At 44.3% G+C, this 22,432-nt stretch overlaps 2 protein-coding genes across 16 annotated transcripts in view; one reads left to right on the forward strand and one right to left on the reverse strand.

Annotated features, from left to right (window-relative positions):
• Nucleotides 1-22,432, reverse strand: part of LOC134480843 (large ribosomal subunit protein eL21-like) — a 1,068,210-nt gene that overhangs the window by 104,094 nt on the left and 941,684 nt on the right. The gene's annotated exons all lie outside the window — the stretch shown is intronic.
• Bcas3 (BCAS3, microtubule associated cell migration factor) overlaps nt 1-22,432 on the forward strand; it is a 459,409-nt gene that overhangs the window by 1,179 nt on the left and 435,798 nt on the right. For 11 of the 15 annotated variants that reach the window (XR_010055214.1, XR_010055215.1, XM_039086499.2 and 8 more), the window contains exons 2-5: nt 1,021-1,108; nt 6,314-6,368; nt 9,487-9,562; nt 18,970-19,076. Coding sequence is in view for 13 of the 15 variants with exons in the window: in XM_039086499.2 (XP_038942427.1) it covers nt 1,026-1,108; nt 6,314-6,368; nt 9,487-9,562; nt 18,970-19,076 (321 nt within the window). In the remaining 2 variants the exon portion in view is untranslated. Of the gene's footprint in view, nt 1-657; nt 796-1,020; nt 1,109-6,313; nt 6,369-9,486; nt 9,563-18,969; nt 19,077-22,432 lie in introns of those variants that run through there. The other 4 variants (NM_001173430.1, XM_063269533.1, XM_063269535.1 and 1 more) reach the window with 4 other exon arrangements.

Raw genomic sequence — 22,432 nt, forward strand, 5'->3', positions numbered from 1 at the left:
TACAGTAGCTGGAGGTAAAATATTATTTAAATGCAGCCACACAGTTTTACTAATTGTCATTAGCAGATTTATCTGAAGGCAGAGTGGTATCGTTGTTTGTTTTTAGGCTCACATGGGCCATCTGGCCTTTACATTGGTGGCTGCGCCCTTAAGGTTGGCTTTGAGTGCCTGATCCTCCTGACTCCTCTCAGGTGTTCATATGCATCACCACCTGTGGCTAGCAGCTGCTGCTGCTGCTGCTTCTGCTTCTGCTGCTTCTTCTTCTTCTTCTTCTTCCTCTTCCTCCTCCTCCTCTTCCTCTTCCTCCTCCTCCTCCTCCTCCTCCTCCTCTTCCTCCTCCTCCTCTTCCTCCTCCTCCTCCTCCTCCTCCTCCTCTTCCTCCTCCTCCTCTTCCTCCTTCTCTTCCTCCTCCTATCATCATCATCATCATTTTTTTTTTGGTTCTTTTTTTCGGAGCTGGGGACCGAACCCAGGGCCTTGTGCTTCCTAGGTAAGCGCTCTACCACTGAGCTAAATCCCCAGCCTATTTTTTAAGGTAATACTAAGAGTCTCAGGCTCACATTGCCCTTGAACTCATGGCAGTTCCCTTGCTTTACCCTCCTGGGTATGTTGCTGGTATGTTATGTCACAGTGAGCTTCATATTTGTTTTTCTAAGTGACCCTGTGTTACCTAGTTCCCGTTTAATCCTCCTCTTATTTTTCTAGTTTTAAATTATAGGAAGAAAGATTCAGCAAAAGAGTGAACTGTTCTCACTTTCAGATGTTAGGCAGTTCAAGGCCAGCCTCAATTACAGGGTAAGACCCTATCTTAAAAGAAAAGAAATTTCCTGGGTGTAGCGGTACACACCTATAATCTTATCAGTCTGGCACTCAGGTCTCTAGGAGTTCTAGGCCAGCTGGAGCTAAATAGTGAGTTTCTGGGAAAATCCATGGTTTGGGAAAGGGATATTTAGTGAATACGCATGAAACGCTCTTTCCTGACACTAATGGTGGGTTTTTTTTCTTCTATTCTGGAAACAGGTCTTATGAATGAAACCATGGCTACAGATTCTCCTAGAAGACCCAGTCGCTGCACTGGTGGAGTTGTGGTCCGCCCTCAGGCCGTCACGTAAGCGGAAGAAAACAGTTTTCTAGAAAACAGTTCCCACTCAGAATATCTGTTTGAGCTGGGTGGTGGTGGTAGTTCAGGCCTTTAATCCCAGCAATTGGGAGGCAGAAGCAGGAAGATCTCCGAGTTTGAGGCCCGCTTGGTCTACAGAACAAGTCCCAGGACAGCCAGAGCTACACAGAGAAACCGTGTCTGAAAACAAACAGCTCCTCCTCCAAAACTTCCAGAACATCCATTGGATAGTGCTTGCTTCTATAAACATTTTTTACTTTTTGGCTATGCAGGTGAAATGAATGTCACTGTCAAGGGCAAATAAACAATTGGAGGGTTAAGCTGATGTATTCGACCTACATCTATACATGGGGGTGACTGTGAGGACTTGGGGTGCATCTCAGTGCTAGAGCACTTGCCTAACTTGTGGAAGGCACTGAGTGTGGTTCCTAGCATCACCAAAAAGGTAAAGTCTAAAGGAGTTAAAAACTTACAGTTCCACGAGTTAGTGGATCATTCAGTTAGTTGTGATGGCCTTGATCAGTATCTGAAATAGAAGGAAATAGGAATTGGGAGTATGAGTCAGAGTTTGAGTGTTCAAATCCTGGGTTCCATCTCTAGTACCACAGACAGACACAGACACCTACAACACAACAGGAAGTTAGATATTTGTTGTGTGTTGAGTTATATTTATACATTTGTACTTACGTATATGATTACTTAACTGTGTTGTAAAAGGATCTCCCGGTCTCAATATAAATCTTACAAAGAGGGCATTTCTGTATTTTATGTATTCTATGACAGTACAGCCATACTTTTTTGGACTTTATGAACCATCATGGTTTAAAGAAATATATACTTGAAATTATTGTAATCTGTACGAAAGAGAAATGCCAGCCAACCAGCATGTGTATTTAGAGAGGGTGTTTTAGTGGTAGTGAGGCGTCACAAGAAGGTGACATTTTGGGGGTTGTTGAGATAGCTCGTGGTGAGAGATTGCCATGAGCCTGAGGACCTGACTTGGATCCCTGGGACCCACATGATAGGAGGGGATCAACTCTGTCCTCTGACCTCCATATACATGGCCCCTCCCACCATGCACCAGTAAATAAACAAGTAAAAAACAGTAAAAATTTTAAAAGAAGGTTTAACATTTTGAGTTTATCTTTGAAGGCTAGACTTTGGATGCTTGGACTCTGGCGCTTTTTTGGCAAAGACAATAGAACAGACATAAGGAATAGGCATACTTCCTTTTCTTGGATTTTGAGACAGTTTGCTTTAACACCTGTTCTATAGCAGAACTGTTCTGCCTCCATTTTTCAGAGCCGAGATTCCAAGCCTGTGCTGCCATTCCCCATTCCCAGCTTTGTTTTTTGTTTTGGAGACAGGTTCTTTCTATGTAGCCCCGGCTGGTTCGGAACACACTATATATTGACCAAGCTGGTAGAGGTTCACCAACCTCTACCTCCGATTGCTGCGATTAAAGACACGCACTGCCATACCCAACCGTTTTAATTTCTTTTTTAAATTTAAAGATTTATTTATTATATTTATACGAGTACACTGTAGCTGTTTTTAGATCAGATTCTATTACAGAGGGTTGGGAGCCATCATGTGATTGCTGGGAATTGAACTCAGGACCTCTAGAAGAGCAGTCAGTGCTCTTAACCGCTGAGCCATCTCCCCAGCCCCCGTTTTAAAGTTCTTGAGAAGGAATTTTTCTGTGTGGCCCTGGCTGACACTGACTTTTGAGCCCAGGCTGTCCTTGAACCATTAGCACTCCTGGCCTAGCCTCCCAGATGCTGGGATCACAGGCATGTGCTACGCTGTCTGACTTTTATTATTTGTTCATCTTGTGTTTTTCAAGACAGGGTCTCCCTATGTAGCTCTGACTGCCCTAGACCCATGTAGACCATGCTGGCAGTGACCCACCCGGCCTCTGCCTGCTGGATGCTGGGATTAAAGGTGTGGGCCATTATGCTCATCTGGCTTTATTTTTTAGCTGTTTTAGTGTGTAGTCCACATTCTGCAAACTCACAGTACTCACCTGTGTTCTGCGTTCATAGTGCTGGGGTCACAAATGCAGGCCACATCTTATGTGTTTTAAAATTCTCTTAGCAAGTGAGGGACAGTGACTCAGACCTGTAATCCTAGTACTTGGGAGGCTGTATACTGCATTTGAGGGCATCTTGGACGAGAGAGAGAGAGAGAGAGAGAGAGAGAGAGAGAGAGAGAGAGAGAGAGAGAGAGAGAGAGTTCTAGGCCAGTCTGGCTTATGCAGCAAGATGCTGCCTCAAAAAATTGCCTGGAGGGAATAATATTTTAGATGGTTTCCTTTGGAATTTAGTCCATTACAAGGACAGTCTTTGCAGACTAGAATGTCTATATACACAGTGCTATCCCAGTGCTGCCATTCCCCTTCTGTATTTTCTCAAGTTGAGTCTCTTTGTGATATTTGCTGTGGCATCAAGTTAAAACATGTTATTAGCTGTGAGTTAGGCTACTATTTTTATCTTCTTTTATAGGTGAGGGACACAAAGCAGAGAGGAATTAACTTGTCATCGGGAATAGCCAGGATGGGAGCTGGGATGGAGTCCAGTTAGTGGGTCTTCAGCGTCTCGTATTCTCATGTAGTAGTCTCTGCAACCCCACCATGGGGTGTTTACACCAGAGTGAGTGAGTATTTTTGTCACATAAATGTTTTTAGGGTTAGGAAAAATAATCTTGGGTACAGCATCTGGCGTTCTTTTGACAAATAATGCTTGAACACCAACTTCTTACTTGTGCTGGTTAACAGGTTCTGATGTAAAAGGTAAATGTGAGAGATGGGTTACTTCCCTTAAGGGGGCCTGTAGTCTACTTGGGGAACTAGACAGGGTGCTGTCTGAGCCTTGGTAAAGGGTGGAAGGGAATGTATGTACAAGGGTGTCCTGAGGAAGCCACACAGAAGCTGGAAACGTGGGTGGGAGGAAGGGGTGTTAGAAGAGAAGGAGCAGAGCGGAGGATGGAGGGCGGTGTAAGATCCTGATGGGGCAGAGGGTGGTGAGTCTTAGGAAATGCAGCTGCCTGTGACTGAGGACAGGAGGGAGGTGATGAGGAATGAGTCTGGTAGAGGTGGCTCAGTGATCGATTTTGTTTTTTCTTGACCTACTAGGTCTCTAAGGCATTTTGTTTTGATTTTTGAAGGAAAATTCTTATTTTTTTCTTTTCTGAGGTAGTGCCTCAGCTCAGGTTGGCCTTCCTGAACTTCTGATCCCCTCCTTCTACCTGAGTGCTGACATAACAAGTGTGCACCGCCGTGCCAGCTTTCCACAGTGCTGGGGGTGGAACCCAGGACATGGTGTGAGCCAGCCAAACTCTAACAACTAGCCCACATGCCTGACATTTAAACACTTATGACCTATTTTTATTCCGCATGCATTGGTGTTTTGCCTGTGTGTATGTCTGTATGAGGATGTAGGATCCCTTAGAGCTGGAGTTACAGATGGCTAAGATCTGCTGGGTGGGTCCTGGAAGAACAGCCAGAGCTCTTAACCTTTGAGTTATCTCTCCAGCCCCATTTTTTTCTTTTAATTTGGTTCTTTGAAACGAGATCTCACTATGTAGCTGAAATTGGCCTGCAAAACTAATGGCCTCCCTAGGTGCTGAGATGATGGCATAAGCCATTACGCACATCTTGCAGAAATATTTAGTATTTTGAAGAAGTCATTTTTCTCTCCTTACTTACATCCATATACTTACTATTTCACGTGTCTTCAAAGCTGGGGCTTTCATTTTGTGATAGGCCATTTTCCTAGCTGTGTAAGACTCTGGTTCCATCCTTAGGACTGCAAAAACGAAAACAAAACATTATCGTTTAATGTCCTTAACACTTAATTATTTCTTTGAGATTTATTTATGAATACATGTAGCTGTCTTCAGACACACCAGAAGAGGGCATCAGATCCCATTACAGATGGTTGTGAGCCACCATGTGGTTGCTGGGATTTGAACTCAGGACCTCTGGAAGAGCAGTCAGTGCTCTTAACCACTGAGCCATCTCTCCAGCCCAACATTATTATTTTTATTTATATCCTTCCTTCCTCCCTCCCTCCTTCCTTCCTTCCCTCCCTTCCTTCCATGCTGGACGTTAACCCTAGGGCTTCATACATACTAAGGAAGAGAAGGAAGAGCTCTACCATCAAGCTGCTTCCCCATCTCCCTTTTCTCCCTTTTATAACAACTTAATTTTATGCTTTTTTTTTTTTTTTTTTTTTTTTAGAAAGGGTCTCTCTCCATAACCCTGGCGGTCCTGGCGCTCACTATATAGGCCAGGCTACCTTGAATTCACAGAGATCTGCCTCTACTTCTGCCTCCCCAGGACTGGGATTAACAGCATATGTTACCATCTCTGATTGTTTTGGTTTTTGGTACAAGGTTTAGTTATATAGGCCAGGCTAGTGTGGAACTCGTGATCCTCCCGTGTCAGCTTTCCAAGTGCTGGGGTTACAGCACATGTCACACTACCTGCCCTTTTGTAGTGCTCTCTTTTTGAGATGGTTATACTATCCTGGACTAGCTGGGTGGGCTGCAGGGGCTGATGAGGGAGCTTCAGGGACCCTCCTGTCTCTCCTCTCCAGTCTGGGATTTTATGTCTGCACCACCTTGCCAACTTTTTTTTTTTTTTAAATGTGGGTTCTGGGGATTGAACAGGCCCAAGCACAGTAAGCCATCTCCTCAGCTGCTATAAGATGACAGATACTTGTCTGCATCTATAGAAAAGTGCATTCACGTTGCCACACAGAGGTAAGGGACAAGGTTCATAGCCAATTTAAAGAGAGGTCAGGAAATTCTGAGTTCCCAGTAACAGTTTACTCTGCCTGGCTAGGGAGTGATCATCCAGCCCTGCCTTCTTAGTTAGGTCTGTTGCAGGGAGTCCTCCACAGTCCCTGGGTTCAAGCTTTTAGGAAGAGGTGCTTTATGTAGAAATCACGACAGAATGGTGTGTACAGACTCATGAATGAGACGAGGGGTGAGCAGCTAAGAAGGTGAGAGCTAGCCTGTTTTGTTTTGGTTTTTTTTTTCTCCTGTTGAAGTTATACTTGGTTCTGCCTCCCAGCCAATACATAAGATTCTCTCTTCATCTTCCCTGTCATTTTACTGTGTTAGTGAATTTATTAGACTTTGTAGATTATGCATCTCTCTCTCTGACAGTTTTTGTCTGTCCTTTGCCAGGGAGCAGTCCTACATGGAAAGCGTTGTGACTTTTCTGCAGGATGTCGTGCCACAGGTAAGCATGGTGAATTTGGGTAGGAAATAGAGATAGTAGGGGTGTTTCAGGCTGAGGGTACCTTAGTGACACTTGGTGACACATTAGAGGGTGTGTTACTGGCCCTGGGCAAGCTATTGCACCCTTCTTCCAACTCACTGTCCTTGTTTGTACAGCAGCTCATTGTATTCACTGTTGGCTCATGTGAGGTTTAAAGGAAGCTAGGTACATAGAGAATGAAATAAAGTGAAACAAATATTAAGTCGTTTCTCTTGGAGGGATCCTCAGGAGACCGAGGATCCAAAGCCAGAGATGTAGGTTTATGGTTTTTACTTAAGTGGCTGCAGCACTTCAGATGAGCCTAATCAGGAGAGCCCTCTTTTCTCCTCTCTCCCCACTTCTGCTTCATTTCTCCCTTCTCTCCTTCTCCCTGCCCCTCCTTTTCTCTCCGTCTAATGTTTTTCACACAGAGTCTTTGTATTCCAGGCTGGCTTCATTCTCAGCCCTCCCCCACTTAGCCTCCCAGACAGAGGCTTGGTTACAGGATCTGAACAACACAATTTTCTTTCGTGTATTTATTGTGTTTATGTTTGGACATGCAGGGAGGTCAGAGAACAACTTTTAGGAGGTTCTTTTTTTCTGCTTTCAGCAGTGTGTCCCAAGGATCCAGGTGAATGATCTTATTGTCCCTTGAACACTGTAATTTCTCTTTTGGTGACATTTTAAAATTTATTTTGAGAAAGGGTCTCACTCTGTAGACCAGGCTGGTCTCAAATTCACAGAGATCCACCTGTTTCCGTCTCCAGAGTACTGGGAGGAAAGGCAGAGTCCCTGCACAGAGGGCGAGCGTGTTACTAGATACTGGCTTCGTTGTCACCACTAACAGAGTTGTGCTGAACTGATAGTGTTGCTTACTAGAAGGAACCCTTTGCTGTGCCCTTGATCTGCTCATTTCAGTTAGGAATATTTATTTTAAATGCAGCACAGACATGTGCTAAACTTTGACTTTTGTGCGTATAAAATTCAGTGTAAAATTGTAGCTAGCCAAATGTCAGTGAGCAGTAGCTTTGACTCAGACTGTCAGGTGTCTGCTGCAGGCTCGTTTATCCACTGACCTCTGTCCCTGGCCTCTTTTTACTTTATTTGAGATAGTTGTTCACACTTGCAGTGAACCTACTCTGTAGCCTTAAACTAGGCTATTTGCCTCAGCCTTGTAACAAGCTGGGTTTACAGGTCTGCACCACCAGGCCTGGATGTTGCTGTGTGTCCCAGAGTGGCTCCGAATTCTCAATCCTTCTCAAAGCTTCCAGAGTCCTAGAACAACCGTGAGCCACCACACCCTTGCTTAGTTCTGGTGTCTCAGTGCTAGGATTATACTAGGTCTTACGCAGAGAAGTCATTTTCTTCCTGAGCCACATCCCTCCCCTCAGCTAAAACTGGTGTCCTACTGTGCTTTCTGTCACGGACCAAAAGCAAGTTGGGGAGGAAGGGGATTTTGACTTACAGGTTGAAGTCTATCATTGAGGGAAGCCAAGGCAGGAAACTGGAGGCAGCAGCTGTGGAGGAAGGCTGCTCACTGGTTTGCTTCCAGGCTTCATTCAGCTAGCTTTCTTCCACAGTCCCGTCCCACGTGCTCACAGTGGGCTGGACCCTCTCACATCAGTTAGCTTCGCAGACCTGCCCACAGGGCAGTCTCATAGGGCAGTTGCTCAGCTGAGGCGCCCTCTTCCTAGTGTGTCAAGATGACCACCACAGCTGTGCCTGGGATCCCATCACTGGGAGACTGAGGCAAGAGACTTTCCAGTTTGATCCGGCTTGCACTCTGAAGCTCATCTGGGGGGAGAGCTCATTTGGTTAAGTGCTTGTCAGGCAAGCAGGAGAACCTGAGTTTGGCTCCAGGACCCACGTTAGAAAGACAGGCATGGTGGCGAGCACTTTCCCAGCATGGGGAAGGGAAGACAGAGGATATCAAGGGTTTGATGGCCCAGCCTTACCTAATTGTTGAGATCCAGTTTCGTGAGAGGCCCTGTCTCTAAAAGCAGATAACGTGGCTCCTGAGGAAGACAAGCACATAGCCACATACACGCAATTTATTTTCTCGTACTGGGGTTCTAACTTGGAGTGTTCTTCATCCTAGGCAGGTTTTCTACTGAGTTAGTACCTAACCCATGTCCCACCTTTGAGATGGAATTGTAGGTTGCCTGGGCTGGCACCTTCCCTCTCAGCCTCATTTGCAGTTTTGGATTTCATAGCTTGGACCACTGCTCCTCTATATAATCTTACACTTTTGTGTGTCCGTGCATGTGAGTGTTTTGAGACAGTTCCTATGCAGCCCATAATCTTGAACTTCTTTTAAAGATTTTATTTATTTATTATATATCAGTACACTGTAGCTGTCTTCAGACACACCAGAAGAGGGCATCAGATCTCATTACAGATGGTTGTGAGCCGCCATGTGGTTGCTGGGATTTGAACTCAGGACCTCTGGACGAGCAACCAGTGCTCTTAACCACTGAGCCATCTCTCCAGCCCAATCTTGAACTTGTTGATCCTCCTGTCTCTTCCCTTCCAACCCTTGTTTTACGTAGCACCAGGAATCAAGCCCAGGGCTCCGTGGAAGAGAGATGAGTGCCAGCTGAGCTACACCCCCATCCTGAGAACTTTAGATGAAAGTGTGCTCTATGTGGAGAGATGGGTTCTTTTTTTCACTGATGGTGCTGGCACCATTCTTTATCTGTGAATGCTTATCTTCCTGACTCTTGCAGGCTTGCATGAATTAACTGAGACTTTGGGTGTGGAAGCCAGATAACTGATTAAAAAGCCACGTTCTTGAGAAGTGTAGGTGTTGGGTAGAGCTTGGTTACTCTGCACGCCTTATTGATGGGTAGAGATGGTGGCGGATGGCTTATCGTGATTATTGTATTTAGGTATCTATGAGTCTGTGGAGGTTAAAAACTTGCCTTTGACTGGTAGTATTCCCCGACGTGCATGTTTTGGGAGTAATGACATTCCAGAATGTGCTGGTCACCAGCAGGGAGGGACAGAGAGGGGTAGAAGTTGGTGTCATCTTTTGTTTTGAACTTCTGTGGTATTAGAGCCATACCGTATTTTAATGAAAACATTTCTGTTTAATCTGCAGGCTTACAGTGGGACACCCCTAACGGAAGAAAAGGAGAAGATAGTTTGGGTCCGGTTTGAGAATGCAGATCTGAATGGTATGACTAACCTTTCTGCGATGTGTGTTTTAAATGCTCTTTTTGGGCTGAGCTGATTTTAGACAGGGAACCCCAAGTTCAGTCCCACTGTTTTGTTATACTAAATTCATTCATCTTTGGTTGGGAATGACAGCACATACTTGTAATCTCAGGGCTCACAAGGCTGAGGCAGAGGATCCCCAGTTGGAGGGGAGTCTGGGGCACATAACAAGACCTGTCTGGAAACCAAACCCGCTAGAGTGTATAACCATTGCCGTCTTTGATCATCGGTCTGCAGGGCATTTTCATCTTGGGAATAAACTAGATTCCGTAAAGTGTGTTCTGGATCCCACACCCAGCCCTTCTAATCGACATCCCATTTTCTTCTTTAAGGAAAGTTATTGTATGTGGGTGTTTTGCCTACATTTAATGTCCATGCACCATGGAGGCTAGAAGAGCCTTCTAAGTAGAGTGACAGATGTTGTCAGCTACCAAGTGGATGCTGGGAATGAGAACTTGGTTTTCTGAAAGAGCAGCCTGTCCTATTAGACGCCGAGCCATCTCTCCAGTGCTTCTACTCTATGACTGACTGATGTAGGCATTGTCTAGAAATGGTTCCATGTTCACCTTTTATCCAGTGGAACAGATGACAGAATATCCTTGTTGCTTTTTTTTTTCTTTTTTCTTTCTTTTTTTTTTTTTTTTTTTTTTTTCCGGAGCTGGGGACCGAACCCAGGGCCTTGCGTTTGCTAGGCAAGCGCTCTACCACTGAGCTAAATCCCCAACCCCTCCTTGTTGTTGCTTTTTAAAGGTTGACTAATAGCCCATTATGCGCATGCCACCACCAACTGGGGTTGCTCAGGATAAGCGTAGACTCCTGGTCCCAAACAAACAAGTCTCTCTCCCTAGCCTCCTCAGAAACCTGAGTCAGGTGAGTAGTCTAGCCAGTAAGTCACAGAGTTTCACACCTAACTGTACCTCTAGTACAGGGATTAAATATGTGCTCTAAGTGGATGGTGTGGCCTAGGCTATCCTGAAACTGGAGAAAAGCAGTTTATGACCTTGAACTTTTGATTCTTCTGCCCCCATGGACCCTTTCTGGGGTGCAAGGAATGTGTGCCAGCTAAGCATTTAACAATTGAGATACATCCTCAGCCCTTTTGCCTGAACTCACATTGTAGTTCAGGCTGGCTTTTAACCTACTACAGTCATCCTTCCTCAGCCTCTGGAGCAACTAGTAATATAGGTTTGTTCCACAAGGCTTCCCCCAGCTTTTAATTATGTGACTAGCCATTGGTGACTGTCTAAAGACTGCTTCAGTTTGGCTTCTACATACATAGAAGGGAAATTGCTGTTCATGTCGTAATTTCAATGTTAATTTTTGAAGAAACCACTCTGCTATAGTGCCTGTCCAGTATAATAGGTTTCTAATGGCAGTGTGTATGGTTGTGGGTCCCCAAGCCTGCAACAGCCAGCCATCTGATTCTCAGGCTTTTGGACATCCAGTCGCCACTGGAAGCCCTGGAAGAGCTGAGAATGGAGTTAGGGCCTACAGGCTGGATCTAGCCTGGGGCTGGAAGGTGAAGGGAGGAGCTCCAGCTGATCCCTTGGGGAGAGTTCTTGGCTTGATGGTAGAAGGCTTGAGCTTGATGGCAGTCATGACTGGGAGCACAGAGAGACCTTCTACTGGAGAATAGATGGTGACTCTGTGGGTGAAGGCCCTCTCTACCATGATGAAAAGAGGCAGTCCGTGGTTTTAAGGCATTTATTGTCAGGACAGAAAGTAGATGTATAAAACTGCACTTCTCAGGGTGGGTCCGAGATTAAATACCTTTTGCAGGGAGGAATGTCTGAGAAGGAAGGCTTGGTAACTCCAGGCCTTTAGGTACCTCATTAAAATGGAGATCTGTCTTGAGCCTACCAGAGGTCATGTCCTTGCCTACCTGTGTGGGGCTTGGGGCGTTGCCCTTACGTGACTGATGTGACAGGAGCCTGGTGCCCCGGAATGGGCAAAGCTTCTGCCATCCCTTTAGGGTCTCTGGGGCTTTTAGCCTTAGCTCAGTCGCCAGTGCCACACTACTTTTCATGGTCCCACTGTCGCGCACAAGGGTATTTTCTTGATGTTGGTGATTGAAACTCCAGGTCATTAAGCAAGAGAGGCATAGTCTGGTGTGTAACTACCCTGTACCGCCATCTCCTCAGATATCAGTACAGCCCACATGTTTATTTTATATACACTGTTGTTCTTGCATGTGTGTATGAGGGTGTCAGATCCCCTGAAACAGACAGTTGTGAGCTGTCATTGGGTGCTAGGAATTGAACCCGGGTCCTCTGGGAGAGCAGCCAGCGCCAGTTCTCCAGCCTCTGTCACGTGCGCTGTTTTATTTGATTTGCTTCCTTTGTGAATAACACAGCGTCCATACTGCTCACTTGTGTGCACTGCTCCTTCCCTTATGTTTGGCATTGCTCTCCAACGTTTCAGCTACCTTAAGTCTGCCAAGGTTTAAAAGTACTCAATGGAGGATTCCTGAAATAAAAAGTGTAGCTGTTTACAATTGTGTGCTGGTCTGGGTAGTCTGATGGAATCTTGTGCCATACTGCCCCAGTCTTTTTCTTTCTGCCTGAGGTGTGAGTCACCCTTTGTCTCCATATCCACACTGCTTACCTCAGCCTGTGAGTCACACAGTCGCTTCATGGTACACTGACCCCTGTGGAGGACTGGAGTTAAAGTGACCCTCGTGATCTGTCAGAGGGAGGGTAGTGTAGTGGCTCTCAGGGCCCTGTCTCCTCCCAGTGGAAGAAAAGAAGGGAATGTGCTCAGTTTTAAGAATGAATCTACCCGGGGTTGGGGATTTAGCTCAGCGGTAGAGCGCTTGCCTAGCAACCGCAAGGCCCTGGGTTCGGTCCCCAGCTCCGGAAGGAAAAAAAAAAAAAAAAGAAAAAAAGGAAAGAATGAATCTACCCATGAAATTCTACCGGATTGTTCTGATTTTGCCTTAACACCTCAGGCTGCGAAGCTGTGACACACGCACACAGACATCATAGGTTTGGCGCTGAGCTTGTCTACATCAAAAGAGGTGTCTAATGGACGTCTTTAGAGAAAGAAATGTCTGTGCAGGTCCTGTGTGAGGATTTTGAATTGTCCTCTTTTTTGCTTTTTAAAAAAGATTTATATTTTATGTTTATGAGTGTTTGCCTGAATCTCTGTCCCTGCAGCACTAGTGTGCAAGGCCAAGTGGCCAGAAGAGGGCATCGGATGCCCTGGTCTAGAGTGAGAAAAGGTTGTGAGCTGCCATGTGGGTGCTGTCATGTGGGAAGTGATCTCAGGTCCTCTAGAAGAGCAGTCATTGCTCCTAACAGCGGAACCAGCCTTCTGTCTGGCACTGCCCCCCCCCCCCCCGCCCTTTTTATTTTTAATTAAAACAGTTGTTACTCAGGAAAGAGCATATGTCACCAGCTTGACAGCACACCTAAAAGCTCTAGAACAAAAAGAAGCAAATACACCCAGGAGGGGTAGAAGGCAGGAAATAATCAAACTCAGAGCTGAAATCAACCAAGTAGAAACAAAAAGGACCATAGAAAGAATCAACAGAACCAAAAGTTGGTTCTTTGAGAAAATCAACAAGATAGATAAACCCTTAGCCAGACTAACGAGAGGACACAGAGAGTGTGTCCAAATTAACAAAATCAGAAATGAAAAAGGGAGACATAACTACAGATTCAGAGGAAATTCAAAAAATCATCAGATCTTACTATAAAAGCCTATATTCAACAAAACTTGAAAATCTGCAGGAAATGGACAATTTCCTAGACAGATACCAGGTACCAAAGTTAAATCAGGAACAGATAAACCAGTTAAACAACCCCATAACTCCTAAGGAAATAGAAGCAGTCATTAAAGGTCTCCCAACCAGAAAGAGCCCAGGTCCAGATGGGTTTAGTACAGAATTCTATCAGACCTTCATAGAAGACCTCATACCAATATTATCCAAACTATTCCACAAAATTGAAGCAGATGGAGCACTACCGAATTTCTTCTATGAAGCCACAATTACTCTTATACCTAAACCACACAAAGACCCAACAAAGAAAGAGAACTTCAGACCAATTTCCCTTATGAATATTGACGCAAAAATACTCAATAAAATTCTGGTAAACGGAATCCAAGAACACATCAAAACAATCATCCACCATGATCAAGTAGGCTTCATCCCAGGCATGCAGGGATGGTTTAATATACGGAAAACCATCAACGTGATCCATTATATAAACAAACTGAAAGAACAGAACCACATGATCATTTCATTAGATGCTGAGAAAGCATTTGACAAAATTCAACACCCTTTCATGCAGTTTTGGAAAGAATAGGAATTCAAGGCCCATACCTAAACATAGTAAAAGCCATATACAGCAAACCAGTTGCTAACATTAAACTAAATGGAGAGAAACTTGAAGCAATCCCACTAAAATCAGGGACTAGACAAGGCTGCCCACTCTCTCCCTACTTATTCAATATAGTTCTTGAAGTTCTAGCCAGAGCAATCAGACAACAAAAGGAGGTCAAGGGGATACAGATCGGAAAAGAAGAAGTCAAAATATCACGATTTGCAGATGATATGATAGTATATTTAAGTGATCCCAAAAGTTCCACCAGAGAACTACTAAAGCTGATAAACAACTTCAGCCAAGTGGCTGGGTATAAAATTAACTCAAATAAATCAGTAGCCTTCCTCTACACAAAAGAGAAACAAGCCGAGAAAGAAATTAGGGAAACGACACCCTTCATAATAGACCCAAATAATATAAAGTACCTCGGTGTGACTTTAACCAAGCAAGTAAAAGATCTGTACAATAAGAACTTCAAGACTCTGAAGAGAGAAATTGAAGAAGACCTCAGAAGATGGAAAGATCTCTCATGCTCATGGATTGGCAGGATTAATATAGTAAAAATGGCCATTTTACCAAAAGCGATCTACAGATTCAATGCAATCCCCATCAAAATACCAATCCATTTCTTCACAGAGTCAGACAGAACAATTTGAAAATTCATCTGGAATAACAAAAAACCCAGGATAGCTAAAAGTATCCTCAACAATAAAAGGACTTCAGGGGGAATCACTATCCCTAAACTCAAGCAGTATTACAGAGCAATAGTGATAAAAACTGCATGGTATTGGTACAGAGACAGACAGATAGACCAATGGAACAGAATTGAACACCCAGAAATGAACCCATACACCTATAGGCACTTGATTTTTGACAAAGGAGCCAAAACCATCCAATGGAAAAAAGATAGCATTTTCAGCAAATGGTGCTGGTTCAACTGGAGGTCAACATGTAGAAGAATGCAAATCGATCCATGCTTATCACCCTGTACAAAGCTTAAGTTCAAGTGGATCAAGGACCTCCACATCAAACCAGATACACTCAAACTAATAGAAGAAAACTAGGGAAGCATCTGGAACACATGGGCACTGGAAAAAATTTCCTGAACAAAACACCAATGGCTTATGCTCTAAGATCCACAAATGAGGTTGGGGATTTAGCTCAGCGGCAGAGCGCTTGCCTAGCGAGCGCAAGGCCCTGGGTTCGATCCCCAGCTCTGAAGAAAAAAAAAATCGACAAATGGGATCTCATAAAACTGCAAAGCTTCTGTAAGGCAAAGGACACTGTGGTTAGGACAAAACGGCAACCAACAGATTGGGAAAAGATCTTTACCAATCCTATAACAGATAGTGGCCTTCTATCCAAAATATACAAAGAACTCAAGAAATTAGACTGCAGGAGACAAATAACCCTATTAAAAAATGGGGTTCAGAGCTAAACAAAGAATTCACAGCTGAGGAATGCCGAATGGCTGAGAAACACCTAAAGAAATGTTCAACATCTTTAGTCATAAGGGAAATGCAAATCAAAACAACCCTGAGATTTCACCTCACACCAGTGAGAATGGCTAAGATCAAAAACTCGGGACCGCAATTGCTGGCAAGGATGTGGAGAAAGAGGAACACTCCTCCATTGTTGGTGGGATTGCAGACTGGTACAACCATTCTGGAAATCAGTGTGGAGGTTCCTCAGAAAATTGGACATTGAACTGCCTGAGGATCCAGCTTTACCTCTCTTGGTCATATACCCAAAAGATGCCCCAACATATAAAAAAGAGACACGCTCCACTATGTTCATAGCAGCCTTATTTATAATAGCCAGAAGCTGGAAAGAACCCAGATGCCCTTCAACAGAGGAATGGATACAGAAAATGTGGTACATCTACACAATGGAATATTACTCAGCTATCAAAAACAATGACTTTATGAAATTCGTAGGCAAATGGTTGGAACTGGAAAATATCATCCTGAGTGAGGTAGCCCAATCACAGAAAGACACACATGGTATGCACTCATTGATAAGTGGCTATTAGCCCAAATGCTTGAATTACCCTAGATGCCTAGAACAAATGAAACTCAAGACGGATGATCAAAATGTGAATGCTTCACTCCTTCTTTAAAAGGGGAACAAGAATACCCTTGGCAGGGAAGAGAGAGGCAAAGATTTAAACAGACACAGAAGGAACACCCATTCAGAGCCTGCCCCACATGTGGCCCATACATATACAGCCATCCAATTAGACAAGATGGATGAAGCAAAGAAGTGCAGGCCTACAGGAGCCGGATGTAGATCTCTCCTGAGAGACACAGCCAGAATTCAGCCAATACAAAGGCGAATGCCAGCAGCAAACCACTGAACTGAAAATAGGACCCCCGTTGAGGGAATCAGAGAAAGAACTGGAAGAGCTCGAAGGGGCTCGAGACCCCTTATGAACAACAATGCCAAGCAACCAGAGCTTCCAGGGACTAAGCCACTACCTAAAGACTATACATGGACTGACCCTGGACTCTGACCTCATAGGTAGCAATGCATATCCTAGTAAGAGCACCAGTGGAAGGGGAAGCCCTGGGTCCTGCTAAGACTGAACCCCCAGTGAACTAGATTGTTGGGGGGAGGGCGGCAATGGGGGGAGGATGGGGAGGGGAACACCCATAAAGAAGGGGAGGGGGAGGGATTAGGGGGATGTTTGCCCTGAAACCGGGAAAGGGAATAATACTCGAAATGTTAATAAGAAATACTCAAGTTAATAAAATAAAATTAAAAAAAAAAGTTGTTACTGACAGGCCAAAACTGACAACCTGAATTTTATTCCTGGAACCCACATGGTAGGACTGTCAACATTTTCTCTGACCACCACGCACCATACCGCCCTCCAGTAACTAAATACATGTAGTTAGGAAAAGCAGCGCTGGCTCCAGGCCAGTGGCGAATTATAAATGTTTTCTGCCTTATTTTTCTTTTCACCTTTTTCAGTCCTGGACTTTGAACTCAGAATCTTAAAGCTAGACAGGTCCTGTGCCACTGAGTCACCGCCCTGATCTGAGGTTTTGGAAGGACACTGTAGTTCTCATTTCTCTTTGTTATGATCTACTGTACTCTTTCCTAGTATTCTTGTCTTGTTTTTACTGATATTGAAGAAGATACAATTGAAGATTTCAGTTGGATGTATTTCTCCATTCATAAAGTAGAAAATGTTCAAGAGATCAGGACACAGACTAGAAGGATCTAAAGTCACAAGCTACACAGTGGTTGATCCTTTCAGAGTTGTATGGACAGTAAGGTCAGAGAACAACTTCCACCATATTGGTCAAACCCAGGTCTAAAGGCTTCGCAGCGAGTGCCCTTCTCCCTAGCCACCTCATTGGCCCCTCCCCCAATGGGGACAGAGTCAAAATAATGTACTTAGGCCTGGGAACTGAATACAACCCCAAGGGGGCTTTGAATTTCTCAGCTACCAGTTCACCATGTCCTTAGCCCCGAGAATGGTGAGACTCCAGGATTGCCTCACTAGGCCTAGCTTGCATTTCTTTGTTTAATAAGGAATCACTGAGAGGGAAGAATTTGGCCATTATCTCCTTCAACTTGGCTTTTAGTTAGAACAGAACATTCACTGTTAGCCAAGACAATGGACAGGGGCTGGTAGTAATTGTCAACTTGAAGAATAGAGAAGCACACCTCCCCACACCCGAACCCCACCCCCTCACCGTATATGGGCATCATTCCTGCCACTGAGGATTCTCCTGCTTAGTTAGTTTTAGGCAGGTCATTCCTTCACTAAGGTAAGGGCTCATGGGGAGGGAGTGAGCAGCTGGACACATTCTTCCCTCTCTGCTTCCTGCCAAGATCAGATGTGAGCAGCTGCTTGGTCTTCCTCCTGTCTTGATCCACCATACCCTTGAACTGGGAACTAAAGCCTTTCTCTGTTGTTGTAGAATATATCAGACCAACAGGAAAGCAACACGAGACAAAGGATGTTTTTCAGCTACACAGCAAGTTTCAGGCCAGCCTATGTTAGACTTGACTCTATCTTCAAAGGACAGGAAAACAAGCAGAAAATTAGGTGTTTTTTTTTTTAAAAAGTACAGTATTAACCCAGAGTAGTGGTATACACCTTTAATCCCAGCTTTCAGGAGAAGCAGAAGGATCTCTGAGTTCAAGGCCAGCCTGGATACCCAGGGCTATACACAGAACCTCCCCACCCCAACTGAAAACCAAAAACCAAAACAGTGCGGCTACCTGAGTGTTCAGAAGTCTTTCATTACTGTTGTCTTCTGCCTGGCTTCTTTGTCTAGTGTGTCTGTGTGAGTCCTTGCACAGTGAAGTCTGTAGTAATTCAGTGTTTTTCTTTGATGGAATTCCACTTATCTATGTACAATGGTCTGATCTTTCTTTGGTGAACGTTGGTATTGCTTTCATCGTTTCCTGTTTACAAATAATGCTACTATGAACGATCTATGCACTTTACCCCAAAGCTATCCCATGCAGTTTGGCTGTCTTTCTCACACCCGAAGAGGAAAAGGCAGGATGGGGATCATTTGAGCATTAACGCATTGGCCTAGCATGTGTGAGGGTTCAATCTCCAGTCCCACAAAACCCCAAACAAAGCAAAGAGTCACTGCTTCTCTAGTTTGCCTTAGAATTTACTATGTAGCCCAGGGTGGCTTATAATTTACAATGTAGCCAAGGTTGGTTTAGAATTTTGTGTCGTCCAGGTTGGCTTTGGTGCCCTTCAGCCTCCTACCTGTTTGATTTGCAGGCCAGAGACACCATTTTCACCTCTGACCTTTATAAACAATATATATATATATATATATATATATAAACAATGTAGGTATGTCTGTGTATGTGCATTGACCCTAGACCTCAGAGGCTCTGTGGGGGCTGGGAACCCAACTCTGGAAGAGCAGCGTCACTGAGTCATCCTTCAAGTGCCATCATGCTTTTTATTGTCCAAACCTAATCTAAACATTAATAGGGGTAAAAAGTAGTTTTCTTGGTTCATGCTGTCTTTTCATTTTGCTTCTTTGTTAATCCTAATGCAGATACATCACGGAATCTAGAATTTCATGAACTGCATAGCACGGGAAATGAGCCTCCTCTGCTGGTTATGATCGGCTACAGTGACGGAATGCAGGTGTGGGGCATCCCTGTGAGTATACAGAAGGGTAACCTTCCTGCCCAGCATACGCTCTGCAGATGTGCTTACACGTTACTACCACCACCACCACCACCACCACCACAACCACCACCACCACCACCACCACATTATTGTTATTGTTATTGTTGTTGTTATTACTATTATGTTTTTTTGAGACAGGGTTTCTCTTTGTAGCCCTGGCTATCCTGGAACTCCCTATGTAGATCTGGCTGGCCTCAAATTCACGGAGATCCACTGTCTCTCTTTTCTCAGTCTTAGGGTTAATAATCCTTTACACATCAGTAAGACCTCAGGAGAGTTAGGTGGAGTCAGAGGCAAGTGGCAAGCAGGTCCTCCAAAGGATGGCGTTGCAGGAGTCGTGGGATTCATGGTACATGCAGGCTGTTTCTCTGTTTTCTAATTTACAGAGGAGTGCACTGAGACTTGGGAGAAAAGGGTTTTTGATTTTTGGGTTTTTTATTTTGAGACAGGATTTCTCTTTGTAGCCTTTGCTGTCCTGGGCTCTGTAGGCCAGGCTAGATTCAAATTCATAGAGATGCACCTGCCTTTGCCTTATGAGTGCTGGATTAAAGGTGTGTGCTACCACAGCTGGGAAAAGCTTTTGTAATTAGCAAATGTTAACAATATATCAATTGTTTTGTGTATATTAAAGAATTTACAGGGGTCGGAGAGTTAGCTCAGTGGTAGAGCGCTTGCCTAGCAAGTGCAAGGCCCTGGGTTCGTTCGGTCCCCAACTCCGAAAAAAAGAAAAAAAAAAGAATTTACAGGGACACAAGATGGCTCATCAGGTAAAGCTGTTTGTTGTTAAGCCTCACAACTTGAGTGTAGCTCCTGCCATAATCCCTACAGAAGAGAACTAACTCCTGCGAATTGTCCTCTGACAATTTCACAGCATGACATGCACATGCTAGCACACAGGCACCCCCGTCCACAAACGTATACAAATAAAAATAATATAGATAGTTTAAAAGAAAGAGCCCCATGAGGTTCTATGCCTTTAATCCCAGGCAGAGTCAGGAAGATCTCTTTGGGTTCAGGCCAGCCTGGCCTACATAGTTCCTGGACACCTAGGGCTACACAGAGAAACTCTGTCTCAAAAGAAAAATAAAGAAATAAGGAAATACCCCACTGGCCCCTGGAGGTGGGGGAACAGAGGTCAGTGGCAGAAGGCAGCCTTCCTACTCTGGTACCACTTGAATTTTTACCAAGTGAATTAAAATAAAACATTTAGGGGCTGGACAAATAAATGACTCAGCAGTTAAGAGCACTGACTGCTCACTCTTCCAGAAGACCTGGGTTCTAGTTTCTAGTCCCAGCACCCACATGGCAGTTCACAACCATCTGTAACTCCAGTTCCAGGGAACCTGACATTGTTTTCTGGCCTCTGAGGGCACCAGTCACACATCTGGTGTACAGATAAACATGCATGCAAGCAAATATTCATATTTGGAAAGTAATGATCATTAAACTTAAATCACTTTTATTTGTTTTCTGGGGTACTCTTGCAATTGGATTGTATGCATGAAAACGCTCTCTCTGTCACTGTTTCTATGAGGTACGCTGTCTCTTTCGTATGTTGGTGTTCGTGAGCTTTTTATGGACTTTAATATTTGTATCATCTATTCTGATTTTTAACAAATAACAGTTTTTGAAAACTGTACAAATACCATAAATGTTCATAAATTTGATGTTAAAATGTTGTAATTTGGGGCTAGTTGTTGCAGGTTTGTAGTCTTACAAACTTACTAGTCTGAGGCAGGGGGATGGTAAGTTCAGGACCTGCCTAAGCAACTTAGTGAGATGCTGTCTCAGAAAAACAGTGCAGTATTGTAATGAACTTGAAGGGGTGTGTGTGTGTGTGTGTGTGTGTGTGTGTGTGTGTGTGTGTGTGTGTGTGTGTCTGCCTTGCTGTCTATGTATAACTTTGGTATTTTGAGACTACCTTTGCGATGCTGATCATCTTGTCAGTCTCTTTGAGCGTCACCTGCCTCAGGCTTGTGGGTGCTCTTTCTGTCTTTGCTTGGAGTTCAGGGATCTCTAATGCAGGCCACTCAGCCTGGCTCTGAAACTATATTTCATACCTGCCTATTTTTGTAGAGACATCTCCCCTCGTCTTTGAAATAGAAGTTACAGTGTATTGTAGGTTGGCCTTGAACTCACAGCAATCCTGCTCAGCCACCTCAGGGCTTTGGTCATTGCTATGCAAACACATTGGCCTGCTTTGCTTGGCTGAATTCCATATGTGGAGTTGCTGCCTCCAAAATGCTGAGTGCATTTATGGTTCAGACTGTTTTTGTTTTGACTTCATGTATGGCACCTGCCACGTGGGTCAGTGTTAGACGATGGTGTGGAGCCTTTGGAGCTCGAGGTCCAGGTGGCTGTAAGCTGTCCAGGTATAAGCCTGGGCTCCTGGGTCCTGGAGAAATAGCCAAGGAGCAAGAGTTCGCGTAACCTCCGAGCTGCCCCTCCCTCAGCTCTGCCAGAAGGATATATTTGTATTTTTGTTGTTGCTTTTTCTGATGCTGAGGATTGTGCTTGGATGCGTGGCAGGTAACCACCCTACTACTGAACAGTATGTCTCCAGCCTCTGACTCCTTTTCTTGTGATACACATGGAGATTCTCGAGGGTAGTGATTGTCATCCTTCTAATGTACGTGGCAAAATGACATGTGAAGCAAGACAGGAAATGACTCAATACTAAGTTTGCTTCTCAACCTCCAAGGGCTTTTTGTCATCAACAGATGGTGTTTAGAAAAGTGCCGGGATCAAAGGCATATACCACAGGGCTTGGCATTTTTATTTTGCCTTTGTTACTGTTCCCTTAGGTAACATGATCTTTCATGAAAACAGTCACTGGCCATATCTTACTTTAGATTTAATGGAAGTGGGAACGCTCTAGAGCAGCGGTTCTCAGCCTGTGGGCTGTGACCCCTCTGGGGATTGAACAACTCTTCACAGGGGTCAAAAATAGTTCAATGGTCGAGGTCACCACAACATGAGAAACTGTATAAAAGGGTCTCAGCATTAGGAAAGTCGAGAACCATTACTCTAGAGTATAGAATTTGACCTAATTGACATTATGGTAACAAACACATTACACTCTTATTTCTTTAACATTTTGATCTGAAAAATTTGTTTATGGGCCTTCCAGATGGCTTATCAGGAAAAAGTGCTTGCTACCATGCCCTAACTGTGGAAGGAGAAACTACCGCCCACAAGTTGTCCTGTTACCTCACATAAATGCCCAACACACACAAAAAAATGAATAAATAACAGTTTCAAAAACTGTGTGTGACCCATTCTGGTCACGGGAGTATCATGTCACACACTTAGGGATGAAGAGTTTG

Source organism: Rattus norvegicus, chromosome 10 (assembly GCF_036323735.1).
Source record: "Rattus norvegicus strain BN/NHsdMcwi chromosome 10, GRCr8, whole genome shotgun sequence".
NCBI lineage: Eukaryota > Metazoa > Chordata > Mammalia > Rodentia > Muridae > Rattus > Rattus norvegicus.